A 23906-nucleotide genomic window follows, 5' to 3' on the forward strand; every position below is an offset into this window, starting at 1 on the left:
AATGAATATTTTAGTTATGTCCATGTGTTTTTTATTACTTACATGTTTTTATAGTGTGGAATGAATACTTTTAGTTATGTCCATGTATTTCTTATTGCATATATTTTTTAGTTATGTCCATGTTTTTATCCGATGCATATTATTTTTTCCATTTTTAGAATTAACTTTTATTATTGAGCAGGATGATTATATAGATAATGAAGGGCTCGGTTCAGTTTAAAAAAAAATGTCATTTGGACTGATGATATGGACGATACGCTAATCGAGTCGTTGTTGGAACAAATGCAAAAAGGGCTGAAAATAGATGGAACATTTGCTAGATCCGCATATGTTACGGTGGCTAATATACTCTCGGATAAGTTTTTGGGGAAAACAATCAACGCGGATCATGTCAAAAATAGGATAAAGACCTTGAAGGGTAATTTTGCCTCGGCCAAAGATGTCTTGAAGACAAGTGGATTCGGTTTCAACCATTCTACTCAAATGATTGAAGCTCCAACTGACGTATGGGAATCTTACATTAAGGTAATTTGTTGCATTTCTACTCAAAGATGTATTTAATATTACAATTATAGTGTTTAATTATATAGTATTACAATATAAATGGCTTTACAAATGTGATAAATTGTAGGTACACCCGGGTGCATCTAAGCTTCGGTACAAGTCTATTAGGCAATACGACAAGATGGACTTAGTTTTTGGAGCTGATCGAGCAACAGGGGGTAATTCAGCGGGACTGCGGAAACGATTACAATCGATGGAAACTGAAGAAGTTACACCTCTATTACACAACGTCAACAACACTGTCCATGAAGAACAGGAATCATCGTCGATAGCTGCTTCTTCATCCAAGAGAAGTTCCAAGAAGAAAAAAATGGAGAATGAAAGTGTGACCGACGAATTGAAGTTTATTAGAGATGGAATGGAAGCTGTAGCGGCAGCATTAGGCAAATCGAGCAGGCTAGACTTGGATATGGAGCAACTAATTCTTCAAGAGGTTGAAAAGATTGAAGGTATGAGCATGCGGTCACAAGTGAAAGTTTACAAAGAGCTCACCGAAAACGAGAAGATTGCTCGAGCTTTCCTCGCGATTACCGGAGAACGACGTCACATATGGATGGAGATGCAATTTGGATTGACGATATTTGATATTTGATAGATGTTATGACTTTCATTTAAATTTTAAACATGCGTCTGTGCTCTGTTTGATTTCTTCACAAGTTTCCTAGGTTGATTTGGTTAAGTTTTGTGGATCATTTTTCATCTGTTAGTTTTGTGGATCATTTTTCATCTTAACTGATCAACTCCTTTTTCTTGATGTCACAATGTTTTTTGGTCTGAAATTGTAATTACAACGGTTTGGAAGATGAAGAATATAGAAGAAGGGGAAAAAAAGCCATCAATAGCAAAAGATCTAAGAATATAGCAGAAATGATTTAGTTAATCTTGATATTTTGAGATTAAAATAATGAAATTTCTCATTTAAAAAGCCATGTATACATGTGTGTTGTATTTTATAGAAAATATAGAAAAAAAAGAACCCGAGAGTGATCTTATAGAATCTCCGGAGAAGATTGAATAGTTGGAGTCGGTTCTAAATTATAATCAGCAAGGATCTCCACATTATATAACGAAATTCCAAACCCTAGGAAATCAATTTTACACATTATATACTGAACCACAAGTGAGTCGGTCATATATGTGGGTCCAAGACCCATACCCGATCGTACCGTACGCTCCAACAAAAAATATTTTTCAGTTAAATTTTTTTTTATTTTTCCTTCCTATTTTCCATGTTTGCATTTTTAGCACATCCAAACAAGAATGAGAAAATACTATGGATTTCTATTTTTTTTCCTTCGTGTTTTCCACTGTTTCCAAACATGGCAAAGATTATTGAGTTTCTCATGCATTCTCCCTTTCGTTTTCATTTTCCTTTAAATTTTCACTTTCCTTTGTATTTTCCGGGTTCCAAACGGGGCCTAAACGATGTGGGACTTTTTCCAATTCCTCAAATTAGGCTCCACCATTAACAATTATGAGACTGATTTTCAATTGCTCTATCATTGTCTTTTATAGAAAAATGTATATTTAAAAAGTGCAAGGTGTTTTTTTATCCAACAATTTAGGATCACTATGAGATTATTGTGGCCTAGCCTTCTTCTTCAAACTTAGAATTCTTACCCTAGAACAATAATGGGCATGATCAGGTGCGACTTGTCGCCTAAAATGGTGATTGCAGTGAAGAACAAAGAGGGCTTCATTGACAGATCAATCCAAAGGTCGCCTAAAATGGACGTACAATCTCAAGAACAAGAATCAAGTCAACGCAGTTGAGCATAATCAAGAAGCACATGGATTTGCTACGACTCGCTGATTCTATATTAGTGCCACCAGCTCATGGAGATGCTTTCCAATCGCATCATCAACTCCAACAGGCATTCAAATTACAACTCCAGTGCCAAGATCAATCTTGCATCGTGCAGTGCAAGTGTTTGTTTTTTTTTTTTTTAAATAATAATGCCTATATTTTTTGTAAACATTCTTGGATACTTGATTTTGGTGCCTCTAGGCATATATGAAACCAATAATCCCTTTTTCTTAACTTAAAACCTTTGTGCAAATATTTTATTAAGTTGCCCGATCATTCTACTTATCCTGTCCATTAATGTGGTGACGTTATGATCGGTTCATCTTTCATTTTGATGAATGTTTTGTTTGCACCAACCTTCAAGTTCAAATTAATCTCTATCAGCTCTTTGCTAATATATTCATTAGTCAAAGTTACATTCACGTATGATTTTTGTGAGACTCGGGACAATTGTTCTTCGAAGATGATTGGCAGGGCTAGTATACGAAAAGGACTGTAAGTGTTGAGGAATGAAGACTGCTTTGATTATGTTTGTATTGCCAATCAGGTTTGATATGATATATGGCATAGTAGACTAGGACACTTATCTTACAAAAATTAGAATTACTGAAAAATATTTTAGATTTTCATTATGGCAATAATAATGAACCTTGTTGCATTTTCCCTTTGGCAAAACAGCATAGCCTTCCATTCATTGCACATAATAATCTCAGCGATAATCTTTTGGATATAATACATTGTAAGGGTGTCATCGGGTTAGGTTAGTCGGTTTCTTCATGTTCTATCAATCCGAACCGCTACAACTAATTTTTTAATTTTAAAACCCAAATCAACCCGATTGAAAGGTAAAACCAAACCAAACCAACCCGAAAATAATCGGGTTGGTTTGGGTTGGTTTTTTCGGATTATAATTCTCGACAAATAACTTTATAACTCAAATGAAAATCATGTACATATATTATATCTAGAACGTTTTGTCAAATAAAATCAAAATTTTACTTATCTTTAAAAAAATTATGTATTAAAATAACAATTGCGCATATTTTTAATTACAAAATTTTCATGTAGTCGCAAATAATAAAGTATACTACTGAGTATTTTTTATTTAATTATAATATTATTAAAAAATAATATTTTTTAACAATAGTACATATAAAATATTTGCAATCTTACAAAAATTAAAGAATTAACACTATCGGGTTGGTTTGGTTCAACCCAATCTCACGGCTATAAAAAACCAAACCAACCCGAAACAATTGCGGTTTGGGTTGGTTACAACCCAAACTTCATCGGATTTTAATGAGACGGTTTGAAAAAGAGTGCGGTTTGGTTTGGATGATCGGGTTGTTCGGTTTGGCGGTTTTGATGAACACCCGTAATACATTGTGATGTTTGGGGCCCTTTTCATTTGACTTCTTGTAATGGCTACAAATTTTTCCACTTTAGTGGATGATTGTTCACGTTTTACTTGGGCTTTCTTGATGAAGCGCAAATCTGATGTGCATCAAATTATTCCATACTTTATAGCCATGATAGAAAATCAATTGTCTAAGAAAAGCAAGACTTTCAGATTTGACACTGCAAAAGAATTGGTTTTTGGAGAATTCTTTTCTAAGAAAGGAATTCTACACCATTTCTCTTGTATTGAAACACCACAACAAAACTCTGTGGTGGAACGCAAACATTAACATGTTCTTAATGTCGCTAGAACTTTATTTTTTTTAGTCTAAAATTCCTTTGAAGTATTGGTCTGAGTGTGTGCTAACTGCTACTTTTCTCATTAATCGAACACCTGCTCATATTCTTCGGAATAGATCTCCTTATGCCATCCTCACACAAGAGATGTTGACTATGGTCATCTCAGAAAGTTTAGTTGCTAGTGTTTCAACTTTAAGGGCACACAGAAACACGTTTCAACCATGTGATCGAAAATGTGCCTTTATCGGATATCCACCTGGGTAAAAGGTTACAAGTTCCTAGATTTAGACAATCATAAATTTTGTATGTGTCTTGATGTGGTATTTCATGAGACTATATATCCTTTTCATTCTATCAATAGATCTAACTTTCATGTTGATGACTTTCATAATCTTGTTTTGCCTACTGTTACTAGCTCATACATTGTCCCATCTGAGAATGTCATGTCATATGACATACATAGTATCAGTTCAGACAGAGGATCATCCAAATGATGTACATGAATCTATTCAGGTTCATGAAAAAAGTGAACCATCTGAGCATGTTCCGCTTAGTCACATGATCATGAGCATGTTGACATTCAGCCACATGATCTCATCCAGAATACTGATCATATGGACAGTGATGATCCACTTGTAAGACGTTCCACAAGAGAAGTGAAAACTCCTACATTTCTAAAGGATTTTCACTCTGCCCTTGTGAGCAAACCAGTGGTCAATCACATTTCTCCACATGATTTGTCAAGGGTTTTGACTTATGAGCATTTGTCACATTCATATAGGTCATTTGCACTAGCTGTTAGGGCTGTGCACAGTCCAGTCCTGTCCAAAACCGGCCAAAAAACCAGACCGGACCGCTCAAAACGGTCCAAAAAAATTCAAACTGGTCCGTACCAAAAATCTGTGAAAATCGGACCGGACCGTTTTGAATCGTTTGGACCGTTTAGACTGGATCGTTCTTGACCGTTTTGAATCGTTTGGGTTGTTTTGAACCGTTTGTGCTATTTCAATCCGTTTTGCATAATTAAAAAGAAAAAAAAAACCATTAATTTTCCACAAAAACCAAAAACATATAATTATGTACGGGAGAGAAACGCATGTACAAATGCCTAATTTGACTAGTTGGACATTAATATTTTTTTTTAAAAAAAATAAGCCGGTCCAGTCCGGTTTAACCTAATTAAAAAAAACCGGACCAGACCGTTTGTAACGAGTAGACCGGACCGGATGAAAAAACCCGTTTTAAACTGGACCGACGGTCTAAAAATCACTGGTTCGTTCCGGTTTATGATTTTTACGGTGTTTTTGCGCCGGCCTACTAGTTGTATCAGTGGAATATGAGCCACACTACTATCACCAAGCATCAAAACACTCTCATTGGTGTGATGCAATGCAAGAGGAGTTAAATGCTATGCGTGAAAATAACAATTGGTCCATCATGACTCTTCCTCATGATAAAAGATCCATTGGCTGCAGATGGATTTATAAGAAAAAATTCTATGTTGATGGTCCTTTATCAAGAAGAAAAGCACATCTTGTAGGTAAATGTTATAATCAGCAAGAAGATCTAGACTATTTGGACACTTTCTCTCCTGTGGCATAGCTTGTCACAGTAAAGCTTTTATTAGCCCTGGCTGCTTCACAGGATTGACATCTAGAACAATTAGATGTCAATAATGCCTTTTAAATGGAGAGTTGACTGAAGAGGTATACATGAATATACCACTTGGTCTTCAATTTCAGGGGGAGTTGCCTAGAGAGAAGGCCGTGTGCAGATTGCATAAGTCAATATACGGCTTAAAACAAGCTTCACGTCAGTGGAACTTGAAATTCACACAAGTTTTGCTAAGCTATGGTTTAATACAATCCAAGGCGGACTACTCATTGTTCACAAAAGGATTTGGTTGTAATTTTGTTGCCATTTTGCTATATGTTGATGATATCATTGTTGCAGGTCCTAATATGATATTAACTTATGCAGTCAAAACTTTTCTACATTCTAATTTCAAGTTGAAAAGTCTTGGCCTATCAGGTACTTCTTGGGACTTGAGGTTGCAAGGTCTAAACTTAGGATCGTCGTTGCAAGGTCTACTCTACTTGACGATTTCTCGGCCAAACATCACGTTTAGTGTGCACAAACTTAGAAAATTTGGTTTTGCACCACGTGATTGTCATTTGTCAATTTGGTACTTCTTGGGACTTGAGGTTGCAAGATCTAAAGTTATGATCGTCGTTTCTCAGAGACCATATGCGTTGCAGCTACTTGATGACTTCGGATTTTTGGAGTCCAAGCCTGTGAAGACTCCTATGGATACAAGAAAGCCACTCAGTTAGGATGATGGATCTCTCATTGAAGATGCGACAGTCTATCGGAGGCTCGTTGGTTGTCTACTCTACTTGACGATTTCTCGGCCAGACATCACGTTTAGTGTGCGCAAACTTAGTCAATTTGTTCTACACCACATGATTGTCATTTGTCTGCTGCACATCATCTTCTTCGATACATCAAAAGCCATCCTGGTTGAGGATTGCTTTACTCCTGCACATCCTCTACACGTGCCTTCTCCGATGATGATTGGGCTACGTTGTGGATACTCGAAGATCGGTTACAGGGTTCTGCATATTTCTCGGTGATTCACTGGTGCCTCGAAGCTCAGCAGAGGCAGAGTATCTTGCTCTGGCTGCTGCCACGTCTGAAGTCTTATGGTTAAAAACAGTTGCTAGTTGATTTCTTAGATATTTCTACTATGCCAATTGTTTTATTCTGTGACAATCAGGTAGCAGTTCAAATTGCTTCGAACCCCTCTTTTCATGAGAGAACTAAACATACCGAGATTGATATGCACTTTGCTCGGGAGCATTTCAGCTAGCTGACGTCTTTACCAAGCCGCTTTCTGCTCTATTTCTTGAGAATTTGATCTCTAAGATGTCTCTCGAGGTTTGTATGATCCATCCCTAGGGAGAGTGTAGAGAAGCCTTGCTTAGTTTAGTATGTTTTCATGTTAGCGTGTTCATTAAGTTTCAGTTTGTCTATATTAGTGTATTAGTCAACTAGTCAAACTTTCATATTTTCTTTTATCGTGTGTGCTTATTACTTTGTGTAAATATCCTGCTTGAGTTGATTTTAAAACTCAAATCAATCGTTCAATACAATTTGATATATTTTCCTTTTCTTGTTCTCCGCTCTCGTCTTATCTTCTGCGTTACAATTTTTCCGTAATAACTCTTGCCTATTAATCGTCAATTGGAGAAAATTATTGGGCAAATTTGTCTGTTAATTGTTGTTAACAGAATTAGAGGTAAATTTACTATGATTAATTAAAACTGACTATTATGCAAATTTAAGATTTCTATACTACTATATAACTATATAAAAAGTATTGTATTGAATCAATTTTAAGTGTTAGTGGTATTTTAAATAGGGTGAGTTATATTCTTTTTTTCAAAATTCTAGCAAATTATGCAATAATTTTTTTTAAAAAAAATCTAATCCGTTAAATTGAGGATAATCGTCAAGGTATTCTAATCCGTCTGTACTTTTAAAAAAGTGCTTGATGAATTCATAATCAATTAAAATAATCATTTTTTTTTGCTAGCCAAGTAAATTTACAAGCTAATTCGTAGTATGATTACGTTTAGGGTACAAGTAGCAAAAAATAGTGTTGTTTTGCGATAAAAATTGTAAAAAACTTGCATTTGGTCTAGGAGAAAAAGGGGACGGCGAACTTGAGAGCAATGTGGACAGCAGCATCAAGAACAGCGGTGTCGTTTCCCTCAATCCCTTTTCGTCGCAACTGTCTGGGGAATCGTACGGAAGTCAAGTGTTTGAAGCTCAAAGCGACCAACTCTTTCTTCGACTATCCCCTCGCCAGCAGAGTCATTGTCTCAAGTACTTTACTCGCTCCCCTTTCTCTTTATACCTTGGATTGCTTTATCATACTCGTTTTTTACAAGTTTTAATCGTCATTTCATTACTTTTCCTTAGTAAATTTCCTAAATGTATAAGACATTTTTTTAGTTCATACACCGGCGAACGATATAATTTTTTTTTTTTAGTTTTTTGTGTTTTATAATAATTGGCTAATTCTCCGTTGTGGAAGAAAAAATGCTGTTATTTGGCATACTTGATATTTATACCAGTTAAGTAATTCCCAATTTGATAGTACAATCTATAGATACAAGTTGTTTCCTCGTGGATTAAGAAAATAATTTTTTTTTTCTTTTTCAGTTTGATCATGTCTGTTTGCGAATCACAAATAGGTTCCTTACATGTTTTGAATTTTGGATGAGTTTTATTCGTGTTTCTTTCAGGTACAATTTTCTGTGTAAGAACTGTTAAACTTTGACTTAACAAGAAGAAATATCATTTAAATCACCGGCGTGGTATTACTTTGTGTACCTAATGTTCCAATGAAGCATCAAAGTCTGTGTGATAAGATTATAATTATGTTTTGTCGCCGCCGGAGAAGTGAATAATGATTTTCTCATCGCTTTATTCAAACTATCATATCAGTGCTGAACATGATCCTATCACGAAATTGCTATCTGGGTCTGATTTGACTTGCCAGTTACTTGTGCCCTTTCATTTAACAAGACTTTTCGAAGCGAAAAATAGATATGTCGTGTCGGTAATCTTGAGGTAAAACTCCGTAGTTTCAGATGCATTAGTTTCAGGATTCTTGATCTGGTAACATTTTATTTTCCCTTGCATAGACCCGTGGATCAAGTAGATTACTGTAACTGTAAGGTAACACACATATACACAAACTTGATTTCCTCGTACACTTCTGGGCTTTGAGATGGAATATAGGACAACTCGCCAACATATAAGAGCCGAAAAAGTGGTTCGACTAATTTTGTGATCTTTAATGTATGTCGTCTGTCTTGCAGATCTACCATACTCTACCAGTGAAAAATGTTTGCTCGAGAATTTTTCCGATTTTGGCAACATTGCTGAAGGTAAACACCAAGTTGTTTGTCAATTCTCTCTCTCTCTCTCAATTTTACTAACCCCCTTTTTTTATTATTCTGTGTTAGTGAAACTTGTGAAAGACAACCAGACAAAAAGGTCTAAAGGATTTGCTTTTATCCAATTCACTAGCCAAGATGATGCCATGTATGCCATAGAAACTATGGATAATCAGGTTCTTCATTTGCACTTTCCTTTTTTTTCCTTTTTTTAAATCCGGGTGAATAAGATCAAACAAATAACATCACTGGTTGTTTCTTTTCATCAGAAACTCGATGGAAGGGTAATTAGTGTCGAAATCGCGAAACCTGGGAGAGCTGCTTTCAGAGGATCACCACGGACCTCTGGTCCTCCAATAAAGCAGCTAAGCGTACAGGAACCAGAAGACGTGGACTGTTGGTACTGAAGAATATTACCTTAGAGAACTCCTATATGAGAATAGACATTTGTTGTTGTAATATAAGTTTTTATTACTCTCATTCTTTTGATATACATATATGAAAAATGAGAAATGAGCATTGGTTCTTAGAATGGAAAGTAAAGAGAAAAATAGCATGGATGCCCAAGTGTGTCTTGTCGCAGCCATCACTTTTTCACTGACCTCTTCCACTAGCTTCACGGTGTAAGCCACATGTCAAAGGTCTCTAGTGTGTATTGTCTCCGGGGTAAGCCTTGATCGTTGAAGAGACCAAAAGCCATGACTAGCGTTGTCACCAAGAAACGACTTCACTTATCCCTGAAAGAAAAAGGAGCGACATAAGAAGAGAAACCTTGGTTGAAAAGGCTAGTGGACGATTCTGTAATGTTTATAGAAGAGAAAAGAGATTGATTATGGAATCTGGGACGAGACTTGCCTGGCTGTCAAAAGGTATCAACCTTGCAACGAACCCATCTTTTACGTTGAGAAGTATCCTTTAGGGACTCTACTCATTTTAAAAGGAGCTTATGTTGGGAAAATGGTCCGCATAAGATTATGATAGCAGTTGTCTTTGAATTTCTAGTCAGTAAAATAGGTTGACATATTATTTAATTATAATTATCATCTCAAAGCATGACATAATAACACTAATCAAATCATTGGCTTTACTCATAAACTAGATGTTTAAATCTGAGAAATATATATTCTTAAGTTTGAGTGTAATGCCTAAACTTAATTTGTTATTAATTTATGCACAAATGACTAGATTGGAAATCACAAATGTGAAACCAAAGGTGCAAGTGTACTGAGTGAGAAATCTCGCATCTCGCAATCATACCACACTTTAAATTTTGAGGGTATCTTGTCTCGTACCAGGGTATTCCACGGTATTTAACGAACGTTGAAGGTATCTCGTACCGCGTGGTAACTCGCATTCCTCGAGGTATACCGTAAAAAAAAGTATTCCGCGGGGTATTTGGACAACAAGTAATTTTTAAAAAAAATTACAATACATACATATGTGCAAGTGAAATTAATGGGTCTAGCATACTAATAAAAAATGTTTGATTTTCTCCTAATGAATTTTGATACTTCTAAATATTATTATTATGTTAAAAATCATTTAATATCATTTAAAACATATTACACTTAGGGTAATTTTGATATAAATTTGTAAATTAGAATTTTTAGAGTAATTATGATATTAATTTATAAATATTGTACTTTCACGAAATTAATTTTGATATTAATTTGCAAATTATATAAAAAAAAAATACAAATTACATTACCAAACATAGTACAAAGTACAAACCAAGACTATATAACATATGATAGAAGTTAAAATCTAATACATTACCATATACACTGCAACAATTTTTTTTTATTTTTATAAAAAAGTCAGGTATAGCAACGGTTTTTTGTACTAACAAGAACACATAGATTAAGGAAAGGTCACACCACCAAAATGAGGAGTTTCTTTCTTCACGCATGTGGACACCCAAAAAATCCGACATCGGTGAAGGACAAAGAGAGAAGTAATGTGGAGTTGGTATAAATAAGATGTGTGAGGGTGTGGGAAAAGCATCTTGTGCTTGTGGCAATGACACAACTAGGAGGTACAAAATGAGGCGCATCAATTGCTGTTTGAGTGGAACGCGTAAACTTAATTTGTTATTAATTTATGCACAAATGACTAGATTGGAAATCACAAATGTGAAACCAAAGGTCCAAGTGTACTAAGTGAGAGTATTCTACACACATAATTTTTGTACAGCTTGAAGAAGTTTCGTTAAGATGTATCGTTTAATTAAACATTGCAATACGCATATTGAAGTCACTTTGCTAGTCATATGAGAATCGATATTAATCCAATGTATTAATTAAATTATAGGTCATGTCATCAAGAACTTTAAGTCACTATAATTGTTTATTTAGTAGTATATAGAAGAATGTCCTTCTCTGAATGTGTTTTGGACCATGGACTATGTCGATGTTAGTGAATACCCAAAAGTCTTGTAGGCCTCATATCAGTGAGCGGGCAGGGCGGTGCGAATCCTCCGGATTGGACCTCCCCCCTTCCCCCAGGTTAAGAAGAATGTTGACACAATAGCGATGTAAGACTTGAGAAATGTGAGTTTTCGATTCGTGCTTAGAAATCAAATAAGCTTCTTAAATATGGAGTAACAGACATTGTGGAAGTGCTCACCATCGTTCAAAGAAGTTTGCCGACGCCATACTGTGGGATACACAAGATTAGTTTGGAATCGGACTACAAAAGGGTTATCAACAAGCTTTGAGAAATCCTCTTAACGTTGTTCCCTGCGAACTTTTTAAACTCATGCTAAGTATTGACTTGAATATTGTTTGGTGGCATGGAATTCCACTCAATATAGGGATCTTATTGTGGCGGAAGTTACTCATTAATAAATTTTAGGTATTGTTTTCACTCGAGAATTTTTTATTGGATTTTGCTTTTGAGTTACCAAAGGATTTTTATAAAAATAAAAAATTAGTTAATGTTATGAGGGATTTTTTCCTATTCGAAAAACATGAAAGGCCAAACCAAAAAATAAAGAAGCGTGGCGAGCCCAATCCAAGAAGCAAAGCAGAAAGCCCAAGGCTTGACCGAAGGGCAAGAGGCAACCCCCCTTCCATCTCAACAAGTGAGGCTCGCCTTTACCCCAGTAAGAGGAAACCCCGCTCCCATCTCAATAAGTGAGGCTCGCCTTTACCCCAGCAAGAGGCGACCCCGCTTCCTTCTCAACAAGTGAGGCTCGCCTTAACCCTAGCAAGAGGTGACCCCGCTTCCATCTCAACAAGTGAGGCTCGCCTTTACCCCAACAAGAGGCTAGCCCGCTTCCATCTCAAGAAGTGAAGCTCGCCTTTACCTAGCAAGAGGCAAACCCGCTTCCATCTCAACAAGTGAGCCTTGCCTCTACCCAGTAAAAGACACCCCCCTTTTTTCATCTCAACAAGTGACGCTTGCCTCTACTCAGTAAAAAGCAACCCCCCTATTTTCGTCTCAACTAGTAAGGCCTGTCTTTACCACAACAGGGCAGGGCCAGCCTCGACCCCAGACCCGGAAGGAGGACCCGAGTAAATGATGAATCTACCCCAACTCTCATCACCTCACTATAAAAGACATGAGACAAATACATGTCAATGGCTGACTTTTTCTCTCTCTAACCAGACTATGTCAAATTCTATACTCAACTATTTCTCTCACAAAAAACACTTTTGAGACTAAAATCAAGAGAAATCAAAGCCACTCCACTCATTCAATATCATACAGAAAAGATGAACAATCTACTTTTGTTCTCTCTAAAGTTGAGGAAGAAAAATTTACTCTCTCTCACAAACAAAGGCTACCAAGCCAAATAATATTCTCTCTATAAAGTGTCCAAGAGTTTAAAAAATCGATTCTCATATTCAACACTTGATAAGAGGAATATCTCATCACCAATCCCACGGATTCAAAGGCATGTGGCCAAGTCCACTCACGCCATGTGTTTGTAAGTATTAATCCAAAAAAACGGCTTAATAGTTACTCAAATTTCATGTGACTGAGTCTTTACTTTTGTTTGCTAATAGTAAAATTTAGTCGACCAAAGCTAAAGCCTCGCCAAATTTCTTTAAATATGTTCATCGAAAATAGACATTTAAAAAAAATGAATTGATGGTCAACGAAATTTGATTATCAATAATAATAATAATAAAAGAGTTGAGTCATATGAAATTGAGATTATACCACAAGTATGACATTCTCAATAATTTTACACCAAAATCCAATAAGTCTATTTTAATCCAAAAGTATAAATATTTATGTATTTTATGTTCTTACCCCTTTTCTTTTCTCTCTTTTTCCTCATTTATTTCACTTCATTCCTCTCTCTTTTTTGCCATGCCTGAAATTCTTTTCGGTCTCAACCATATAAAAATGACTCATCGAAGAAGTGGGTACGATGATGACGACGACGAGATGGATTGTCGAAGAATCATAGACGACTGCAATTTTTAGTTGGACGAGACCGACAACAAATTTCAGGTGTGGCGAGAGAGAGAGAGAGAGAGAGAGAGAGAGAGAGAGAGAGAGAGAGAGAGAGAGAGAGAGAGAGAGTAAAAAAAGTGAAATGAATGAGGAAAAAGAGAAAAAAAAGAAAATGGTTGAAAACATGAAGGATAATCATAATTTATTTTTTTATTAAAATAGATAATTACTGAGAAAATTATACTTGTGGTATAATCTCTATTAAATTTGGGTAACTTTTTTTATAAGATAAAAATAGGTTACTTCAGTTGATCAGTCGATAAAGCACTTCGGTCCTAAAAAAATAGATGAATTCGAGTTGATGCGAGCGTAATAATTAAATTTTAAAAAAACCTAATTATAAATTTTTATAAAAGGAAAAAAATAATGTATCCGTGGATGGATTTTTGGTTATTTTTTTCATTCTATAATTGGAATCAAATAGGAAAAATATCAATCAGTGTCCCTTGTGTTGAAATGCGCGATTTATCGTCTTAGTTTCCAGAATTATCAGAAATATTCATTCAATATAATATAAATAACACATACATTCCCTAAAAATATCGCAAGTACCATCATTTTTCGTTTATCTTTTACAAATATTTTTTTGGAATCCCCAAAATGTCCTTCATAAAATAAATTTTTGTTTACTATTTTATTGAAAAAAAAATCAAAACCTCTTTGTAAATAAACTCCTTAACTTTTTATAAAGAAAAAAATTGATTTTTTTTTAATATATAAAATAGAAAATATAGAGTTATTTCATTAAGGGTATTTTGAGGAGTTCATTTTTTATTTTTATTTTTGTAAAAAATAAACGAAAAAGGTAGTATTTGCGATATAACATATTTTTAGGGGAGATATGTTTCATTTATATTTTACTGAATGGAGATGTTTGATATATTTGGAAATCGAAGAGATAAATCGTGCATTTCGATTAAGATAGTGTTGATATTTTTCCAGTTAAATGTGGGATATTAGAGTGCTTTATCATTTATAATAATAGAGATTCTATTTCTAAAAAAACAGAAGAAGAATTTATTGCAACTAGCCAATCTCTTAAATTTTTCATTTTATTAAAAGAATTAGGCCTGTAACCCGAACCCGTCAACCCGAGGAAACCGGTCGTCCAATCCGCCCCACTGACCCGGCGGTGCCAACCCGAACAGACCCGACGAGTTTCGGGGTGCACCAAACCGAACCGCTGATCCTCGTCGGACGGTTTCGGTGGAACAACGGGTAGCACCGACCCAACCCGTCATCAAGAAGCCCTAAAATATTTGTTTTTCTCTTTCCGTTTTATCCCACTGCTTTGCTATACGATATTTTTCTTCTCCCACTTCTCTGATTTTGGACGCTGAAATTTCATTGCGCTTTCTCTTTGCTATCGTAAGTTAATCATCGATATTTTTTTTTCCAAGAGATTTGATGTTAAACGATGCCTTTCCTGTGTTGTGCTCATTGTGGACACGTTGTCTGTAACTTCGACCAACCAAAATCCATCGACGACTATCTCTGTAAGTAGAAAAAAAATGGGCTCCATATGTTTGATGTATTGACTCTTTATAAGTCTTCTTCATGTTTTGTTTTCTGAAGATAGTTTTTTTTTTCCTCTAGTGAGACGATTCTTCGATCCAAAGAAATTGAACACTATGTGTTCAATGAATTGACTCTTTGAATTTTTTATTTTATTTTATTTTATTTTTTTTAATGTTTTTTACAATTCCTCATGTTAATCATCATCAGAAGCACGTTGTCTACAACATTGAATTTTGCATGAATTAATGAACTCTAAGAGAAGATGTTTTTCTTAGGTTGTTAGGGTTTTCCTAGTTGCATTTTCGTTTTTCCTGTAACCGAATTCGGAATTCGTGTCCATAAAGAATTGATATAGAGAGAAAATAATTGATATTTTTTAACCCTAATTTATAAATAATGGAGCTAGTTTAATTGGATTTAGATTTCTTCAGAGATATTAGATTTAGGGTGTTCTTAAGGTGGATTGCCTATTGTAATAATTTGTTTTGAGTAATTTTAGCGAAATGTTGGATGTGCAAATGTAAATCTAATCCTTAACTATGCTCTTGTTGATTTTCTTTTTACCTGAATCTTCTGCTGATTGAATTTGTTGTGCAACCAGAGCCATCTTCGGCTATTTAGACCCAGGCGAATAAGGAGGAAGTAGATTCTCGGTTTGTGTTTGTGGGCGATGTGAGTCATCGTCTTATATAGTCTTATTCGATTATTTTTACCATATTCATTTTGTTAAAAGTTTTCATGCTTTCTTGCATGTGTGTGTCTTATATTGGGGTCATAGACAATTTATACAATGTCATTTTACTAGGCAGTATAAATAACGTAGTTCTGGAAGGTATCAGAAATGTATCACTGTATTGTGCGTGTTATTGTGTAGGTGCTTGCTTCTTTTATAAGAAAAAAAAATTGTCTCGTTGCAATTGAACTTTCCTCCTTTTGAGACCTGGTATAGTTGGTTGCTAAATGTCGGGAAAACTGAAGGTTTGTATAGGATGAAACAAATAGAGATGATTGAAATATTGGTTACCAGTGGATTAGACCATGCAAATATCTTGACGAAAGGGAGAGAATGAGTGACGAAAGGGAGAGAATGTGTCCCTTGGGAAGATTGTGTACGGAGACGAGAAGAAAGATTTGTATCTGTTCCTCAAAGACGAGAAATGTGTAGTGTGCAATGGCGAATTTTTTATAGGTGTAGTCATCTAATAGTCGGTAAGACTAATAGCCGTTGAGATACACCATTGTTTTGATAATAAGGAACATCATTAGATAGCCACGGAATGAACTCTAAATGATGTGGATAACTTGTGCGTGTGGAATTAAAGCTTTTTGTCCAAACAAAAATGTTAAGTTGTTTAGTATACATTGTGTAATTAACTTAATAATTTTTCATGAATAATTTAGAGTAACATTGAGAGCCATATGCTATGACCGTTTACACCAAGACCACTAATCATTGTTTCTTGTTATTTTTTATTTCTTAATACAGGCATTTGATTACAATGGATACTTTTTTGGAGCCAATTCCAATAAGCGATCATGATGAAGATGATGAAACTACAAACAACACTCAAAGTAGTCAAACAACTTTGGAGAAGAGAAAGTCTAAAAGAAGATCCAAGGTATGGAACCATTTTGTCAAAACTTCAAATGGTTTGAGGGCTATTTGTAATTATTGTCAAGAGGACTTTGCTTGTCATGGAAAGAAGCATGGTACGAGCACTTTGAATTCTCATATGGGAAGGTGTAAAAAATTCCCGGGAAGGCAAGAGAAAGAAGATCCCAAGCAAACAGTTTTGATACACAAAAATGAGAGTGGTGACGTGGTTAGTAATTTGACGATCGTTAACTTCACTAAGGAAAAAGGTAGGAGGGCTTGCGTTGAGTACATAGTTGGTGCCGAGTTACCTTTCAAGCCCATTGAGAATCGTTTTTCAAACAATTTTGCTTCACCATTCAGCCTAGACTTGCTCTTGTTTCTCGAGTTACAGTGGCTAGAGATGTGTATCAAACATATTTGGAAGAAAAAAAAAGTATGAAGACAATCTTGCAAAAGTATAGAGGTCTCTAACTACAGATACATGGAGGTCTATTCAGAATCTAAATTATATGTGTGTAACCGCTCACTTTATAGATAACAACTGGAAGTTGCATAAGAGAATCGTCAATTTTTTCCTTGTTCCCAACCACAAAGGAGATACTATTGGAAAGGAGCTCGAGACATGTATCCGCGAATGGGGAATTACAAAATTAGTTTTAGTCACAGTCGATAATACTTCCTCAAATGAATACAGCTTTGACTTACCAGCAAAGAAGACTACTAGACATCCCCGGTTGTGTTCTTCTGGATGGTAAGTCTTTGCATATTCATTGTTGCGCTCACATAGTGAATTTGATTGTGACTGAAGGTTTGAAGGAAATCGATGATTCTGTTGAGATGATCATAAATGCAGTGAAGTTTGTTCGGTCTTCTACAACAAGTGCAAAGAAGTTTGATGAATACGTTGTTGAAGAAAAAATCGACTCTAAGGCTGGTTTATGCTTAGATGTTCCCACCCGATGTAACTCGACATATCTTATGCTAGAGACAACAGTAAAATACCAAAAGGCATTTGATATGATGGTTGTTGACGGAAATTACGAGAACTATTTTAGAGAGAATGAAGATGGGAAACAACGGAAAAGGCCTCCAACTGATATCGATCAGGAGAAAGCAAAAGAGTACGTTACTTTTTTGAATACATTCTACGAGGTAACATTGAAGTTCAGCGGGACACACTACACGACGGCGAATCTGTTCTTCCGTGAAATCTATGAAGTTAGGCTGTTGTTAACAATACTAAAGTCAACACAAAGAAGTATTTTAAGAAACATGGCTTTCAATATGAAGGCTAAGTTTGATAAGTATTGGGGTGATGCAGACAAAATCAATGACATGTTGATTATTGCCGCTGTTCTCGACCCTCGATACAAGATGGGACTTGTGAAGGTTTGTATCGAAATAGCAACCGGTGTAACGATGGAGGCTGATGTGGTGTGCTTTCGAGTTAAAGAGAAGTTGCAAGACTTGTTGAAGTTTTACAATGAGAACCATACATCTACCAAAGAAAAACAAGTGCCTCAATCATAGCCTGTTCCTCAAAGCAAGAGTTGTACTTCGGCCATCTTGAGTAGACTTATGGAAACTTGTGATTACAGTCATGGTGCTAGATATGAAATTGATGCATTCTTGATGGAATCGCACGAGCCGCTTGTTTTTTCTGTTAAATTTGATATACTTTCTTGGTGGAAGTTGAATAACTCAAAGTATCCAACTTTATCATCCATTGCTCGAGACATCTTAGCAGCTCAAGCTTCAACTGTTGCTTCTGAATCAGCATTCTCTACAGGTGGTAGAGTTCTTGATAAATTTCGAAGTTCTTTGCACCAAAGAATAGTAGAAGCTTTGATTTGTTTGAGGGATTGGTTGATTGGCGATGTTATGTCAAATTGTGGAAAAACTTAAAGAAGAAGTAGAAAATCTACAATCTTTGCAATCGATCGTGAAAATAGGTAATTTATACCTCATTCCAATATTAGAAGCCCAAAAAATTGTTCAAAAAAATTATCAATAACATTTTATTCCAATATTCTTGTGTACTTTTGTAATTGCAGAGATATTAGCAGGGTCTCTTAATTTCGAATCAGGAGAGTCGTGCTCTTTTTTTGGCTCTGGCTCTGGGTCTTATTTTTAAACAAAATATATTGTCATTTGTCAAGGTAAAAATAAAACATATATGATATATGATTCATGATCTCACTACGAGAATTCGAATTAATTCATTATTAATTATTTGTTTTGTAGGTATTCGTCATCGTGAACTTTAGCAAAGAGCAACAGACTTGAGTTCCTTTTTATTTTATTTTTTTGCATAAGACTTGAGTTTTTCTTGATCAAGAGAAAAAAAAAATATATATATATATATTTTTTTTTATTTTAGATTATGGCGATTTTCTAGTTTCTATGATTTTTTTCTTTTGGATTTTTTTTTATAGATTTGCTTTAAATATTTCTATTGATTTTTGCTGAATGTTTTACACTTATTTACATTAATAAATTACGATGAACCCGAACAAACCGACTCAAACCGTCCCAAACAAACCGACTCAAACTGTCCCAATCTTTTTTTGTTCGGGTTGGTTTGGTTCACATACGATAAGCGGTTCGGCTTGGGTTTTCAAATTGACAAATCGAATGCTTCGGGTTGGGTTCGTCAAAAGTATAAAATCGAATAACCCAACCCGATGTACATGCCTAAAGAGAATAGTCAATCAGACCGAAATAAATTCAATTAATTATTTTAGTTAATTTATTTACTTCGGTCTGATCAGAAGTAAATTCAATTAACTGTTTTATTTAATTTAATTTACTTTATCTTGGTGGACTATTTTTTTAAATATAATGAAATTTTAACTATTTTTTAAAATTACGGTGAATTATTAACTTATTGGCCTAATTGTCCCAAAAAAAAAATATGGGCTATTAGACCTAAGTGTTCTGTTTCGGGAAACTAAAAACTTAAAACTAGTTTAATATAGGCGTACGGAAAAAAGGGTAGATAGTCGTAGAGCGGGTACGTGTCCCTTCCCTCACGGCCAAGCAAACAATGGAATGTCAACAGAGAGTTGATGGAGACAAACCGGTCAGAGTCTACGCAGATGGAATATATGATCTTTTTCACTTCGGCCATGCCCGTTCTCTCGAGCAAGCCAAGAAACTGTAATTACTAATCCTCTATAATTCTCTGCCTTTTTTTTTCCCATTTTAATTAGGCTTCATTGCTAACAAGCAAACGCCACAGTTTGATGCTCAATTTTTCCCTTCTTACTGAGATTTTTGGCGGCTTGTGGAATCAATTTGCTTATTGTGTTCAGATTTTGTTTACATTTGACATAAATTATGAAATATTGGTTTTCAATAATTGTTGGATATCTGCAACATGGTCGTGAAGTCAAGCTCTTGCGTGATTTTCTGTTGGCTTTCCTCCAAAATTAGGTGCGAAAGTTATAATCGGAATCTTCAAACAAAAGAAACGAGACTTATAGGTTTGATATTGCAGTAGCTTTTTGTTATATTCTTACTTTCACATGCACTTCAATCGCTGCATTGTGATGTTGACTTGGTCCTCAACAGTCATTGTATTTCTCTCACTTTTTTCTTTATTTTTTTAAATTTTTTTTAATAGCAATTGTGACTATTTACGTCCAATTTTGTTTCTCAAAATCAGTAAGCCCATAGATCGTTTTTGGGATTCGAATACCATTGCTGGTTTGAGTTAATCTTAATTAAATGAGAAAACAACTTCGTGTACAGTAAAAAGTTTCTTCAGTTCATCATCATTTTGGATCCACTTTATCAGTCTTTTGCGTTTTTCATCCCCATATTTTAGGATTGATAAATTGACCTGAGTTTTTTTTTATAAAATCATGAATTTTGTGTTTTTGATGCACTTTAGGTTCCCATGAACTTACCTGCTTGTTGGATGCTGCAATGATGAAGTTACTAATAAGTATAAGGGCAAAACTGTTCTTAATGAGAAAGAGCGTTATGAGTCGTTGCGCCATTGCAGGTTGGTATATGCATTGGTATGTTTGATGTGATTTTTTTTCCTCCTCTTACCGCTATGCAAATGACACAAGAAGCTTAGAAAACAAGTCAAATGCTAGTGTTGGTATGGTTTCTTACTTAGCATGTTGTGTTATAGGAAGATCTTTTCTCCCATAGTTTATTGTTGCAGTTTATAAAAATTGATGATTCCTGGGATTTATTGTCCCCTTGCTCTAGGATTTCTAATTTTCTATGGTGTAGTCGGTTATTTTCATTCCATGTTGTAGGGTATCCTCAGTTACCCAAATTTCATTCAAGATTTAATTTTTTTTTTTAAGGAGAGAAAGATGTTATTGACTAAAAAAAAGAGCACTTACAATAATCGACGAATTACAAGTGAAAAGAAAATTGATACAAGACCTATGGCACTAAGAATGAGTAGGTTTTACTTTAAGCATAAATCCATAAAGCAATCTATCGATTAATCCTCTCCCACTAATTACCAAGAGAGGTTCTTCATAGTCGTCAAAGATTCTCCCGTTTCTTTCTGTCCTGATTCCCCAAAAGATCTGCCGAAATTTTGCATTTTGCAGCTACTTCTTCCATTTGGGATTTTGATAACTTCAAGAAAATATCGTTAATATTATCTAAGCAATTACTAAAGACACATAATATACAGATTTCATAACAGAAGATCATCTGTATTGGCAAGAATTTAACCAAAGATTGAAACTTTCGATGACTTCCCAGACACCAGATATTCACTAATTAGGGAAATGCATTGTGAACGTTGCTGGAACCAGTGTGTGAGTCATATGTTCCACCAAGACCTCCTTGATATAGTATTGTCGAGCTACATTCTATGCTCTTGGGTGCCTGGCCTGAATTGGATACTTTCTAGAGATTTTATAAGATCAGTTACTTCGTTAACCTGGTGAAATATCAGATTGCTTGGATGATTGAAAGTCCACACAATCGGCCCAAAATACCGACATCTAGTGGATAGGCATTGCCGTTAGAACCTATTGGATCAGTGTAAGTGTTCCTCCTTTGCTTTGGAACTGTATTCTTCTATCCATTTGACCTTTCTTAGCCATGGATTTTCTTACTGCCCAATATAAACCCTCGTGACCTGACCAAAAATCCCACCAATCCCGTCCTCATTATTAAAGATCTCTGAACTGTGAAGTTTGACTGAAGAACAAACTGTTTGTGAATCGGAATTCTTGAAGTTTCATTACCCAGTTTGCCAATATTATTGCATTTTCTTTTGTGATTTTAGTTGTACTACGTTGCCTTTTACTGTGATGCAGATGGGTGGATGAAGTAATTCCTGATGCACCGTGGGTGGTTACAAAAGAGTTTCTTGACAAACATCGGATCGACTGTGTAGCACATGATTATCTTCCGTAAGTTTAACTAAATTCTCCAAGGAACTCAAAAGTTGAGAAGAGAAAATTTGTGTTTTCTGTCGGCTTTATATGCATTCTTTGAGGTGTGTTAACTCTATTTTTTATATCTCTTCTGTCTAGTTATTGTGATGCAAGTGGGGCTGGAAAGGATGTCTATGAGTTTGTAAGTATAACTGGGAATAGCTTGCTATCTTTTGCTTTCGGTGTTATAAAAAAATTTGTCATCTACAACTAGATATTAGATGCTTTTTACCATTCTTTTCTCGACCCAACTCTTTTTTTTTTTTTTTTTTTTTTTTTTTTTTTCACTTATATTTTATTATCCTGCTTTTTAATCAGGTAATGTTGTTTTCCCTCTCTTTAGCAATAACTGTACCTCCACATTTTCATTAGCTCTCATCCTTTTTTATAATCTATGTGCTAGGTCAAAGCAATTGGGAAATTCAAAGAAACGAAGCGCACTGAAGGAATATCAACTTCGGATCTGATAATGAGGATTGTTAAGGATTACAATCAATATATTATGCGTAATTTGGACCGCGGCTATACAAGAAAAGAGCTTGGCGTGAGCTACGTAAAGGTACTTCCATATCTTGCTATCAAAATTTCTAATGGGAAAAAGCTTGCCGACTTTCTTGTTGGTGTCTGTTAGGAGAAACGACTGAGGGTTGATATGGGATTGAAAAGATTGCGTGAAAGAGTTAAGATACACCAAGAGAAAGTAGGAGAGAAGGTATGCACAATGTAATCTCGGTCGATTCCAACATTTTTTTAATCTTAGCACACTTTCAGCCCTGTATTCTAATGAAACAAAAAAGACTTATTTGCTTTTGTGACTCGTTATTTTTCATTTTTCTGATTTTTGTGATTTGTCCTTGCAGATACAAATCGTGGCGAAAATGCGCAGAGATGAATGGGTAGAGAATGCTGATCGGCTGGTAGCGGGGTTTCTTGAGATGTTCGAAGAACGGTGTCATAAAATGGTTGGTTACACAATGATACGTAAAGCTTTTCCAACAGATTTCTATGAAAACATACTGTAGTCTCATTTCTATCATGAATGTACCAGGGAACAGCCATCAGAGAAGGAATACAAGAGCACTTAAGTGTAAATCAGTTCAAGGGACTTCTGTATCTTGACGACGACGATGAGTTATACAATGTTTCTGATGAATACTAGCTTACTAGTAGTAACATTAGTTATTATTATTCACACGCATTAGATTAGTCTAGGCACTTAGAGGAAGAAAAATAGATGAGTCAGACCACACCCAAAGAATAAAAAATTTAGTTAATTTTAAGAATTCGGAACGTTTTAGAGCTTCAACTAAACCCGACCATGTGTACATGAGTTCGACATTTGGTAGGTGGTGGTGTGTTGGTTTCGTTTCTTCAAGCTTTGCTCGTTAGTGAGTTTGCTGTTATTTGGTTGCGCACCTGGAATATGGCTAGAGTCGAATTCTTTTTTCTATAACTAATTTATTTATTTAATTTTTTTTTTACTTGAAGTTTTCGTTCGGACAGCCCCACCCCAACAGCAAAGAAACCGGAATTTTGGGATTGGGCCGCCCACTTACAAACATTGAGAGCTGGGAATTCGACATCTGCAGAATACAATTAAAATTAGACTTGACAAAAACCTTCTCCAAGCCTAAAACTTAAGGTACGAAGTAAACAACTCCCAATTTAACCTTCACCGACCCCACTCTGAAATCCGACAATCAACCGTTCTCACGCGAGGACTCTCCTTTCCAGGAATCTCACCTATATCCCATCGACGTCCATTAGCAGCAGCAAGCCAGAGTCTGCGTGCCGCTGCCCAGTGAAGAAATAGGTGCCCCAGGGATTCAGATTCCGCCTCTCCTCAGTGAAGCAGAAGTTCGCTGCCA

At 35.5% G+C, this 23906-nt stretch overlaps 3 protein-coding genes and 1 pseudogene across 3 annotated transcripts; all 4 read left to right on the top strand.

Annotated features, from left to right (window-relative positions):
* Positions 1-246: 246 nt before the first annotated feature.
* Positions 247-1156, top strand: LOC149385099 (uncharacterized protein At2g29880-like). Its single transcript, XM_089626244.1, has 2 exons — positions 247-525; positions 632-1156. Exons 1-2 carry the CDS (start codon positions 247-249, stop codon positions 1154-1156), a joined length of 804 nt encoding a protein of 267 aa, XP_089482370.1.
* Positions 1157-7713: 6557 nt separating this feature from the next.
* Positions 7714-9568, top strand: LOC149385100 (RNA-binding (RRM/RBD/RNP motifs) family protein). Its single transcript, XM_089626726.1, has 4 exons — positions 7714-7957; positions 8959-9027; positions 9106-9212; positions 9306-9568. The coding sequence occupies exons 1-4, from the start codon at positions 7804-7806 to the stop codon at positions 9441-9443; spliced, it is 468 nt and encodes a 155-aa protein (XP_089482852.1). The 5' UTR covers positions 7714-7803; the 3' UTR covers positions 9444-9568.
* Positions 9569-19664: 10096 nt separating this feature from the next.
* LOC149385101 (choline-phosphate cytidylyltransferase 1 pseudogene) lies at positions 19665-22252 on the top strand (annotated as a pseudogene).
* A 61-nt stretch (positions 22253-22313) lies between these two features.
* LOC149385102 (choline-phosphate cytidylyltransferase 1-like) lies at positions 22314-23701 on the top strand. The gene is made up of 5 exons (XM_089625946.1): positions 22314-22356; positions 22442-22597; positions 22670-22750; positions 22899-23000; positions 23087-23701. Exons 2-5 carry the CDS (start codon positions 22508-22510, stop codon positions 23195-23197), a joined length of 384 nt encoding a protein of 127 aa, XP_089482072.1. The 5' UTR covers positions 22314-22356; positions 22442-22507; the 3' UTR covers positions 23198-23701.
* The last annotated feature ends 205 nt before the right edge of the window (positions 23702-23906 follow it).

Source organism: Urtica dioica, chromosome 9, assembly GCF_054948205.1.
Source record: "Urtica dioica subsp. dioica isolate 48M chromosome 9, U.dioica_male_clone48M_v1_H2, whole genome shotgun sequence".
NCBI classification, from domain to species: Eukaryota; Viridiplantae; Streptophyta; class Magnoliopsida; order Rosales; family Urticaceae; genus Urtica; species Urtica dioica.

Coding starts and splice junctions, on each gene's coding strand:
- LOC149385102 (XM_089625946.1), top strand. CDS start 22,508: ATGAGGATTGTTAAGGATTACAATCAATATATTATGCGTAATTTGGAC. Junction 22,598..22,669: donor TTGGCGTGAGCTACGTAAAG/GTACTTCCATAT, acceptor GGTGTCTGTTAG/GAGAAACGACTGAGGGTTGA. Junction 22,751..22,898: donor AAGAGAAAGTAGGAGAGAAG/GTATGCACAATG, acceptor TTGTCCTTGCAG/ATACAAATCGTGGCGAAAAT.
- LOC149385099 (XM_089626244.1), top strand. CDS start 247: ATGGACGATACGCTAATCGAGTCGTTGTTGGAACAAATGCAAAAAGGG. Junction 526..631: donor TATGGGAATCTTACATTAAG/GTAATTTGTTGC, acceptor GATAAATTGTAG/GTACACCCGGGTGCATCTAA.
- LOC149385100 (XM_089626726.1), top strand. CDS start 7,804: ATGTGGACAGCAGCATCAAGAACAGCGGTGTCGTTTCCCTCAATCCCT. Junction 7,958..8,958: donor CAGCAGAGTCATTGTCTCAA/GTACTTTACTCG, acceptor TCTGTCTTGCAG/ATCTACCATACTCTACCAGT. Junction 9,213..9,305: donor TAGAAACTATGGATAATCAG/GTTCTTCATTTG, acceptor TCTTTTCATCAG/AAACTCGATGGAAGGGTAAT.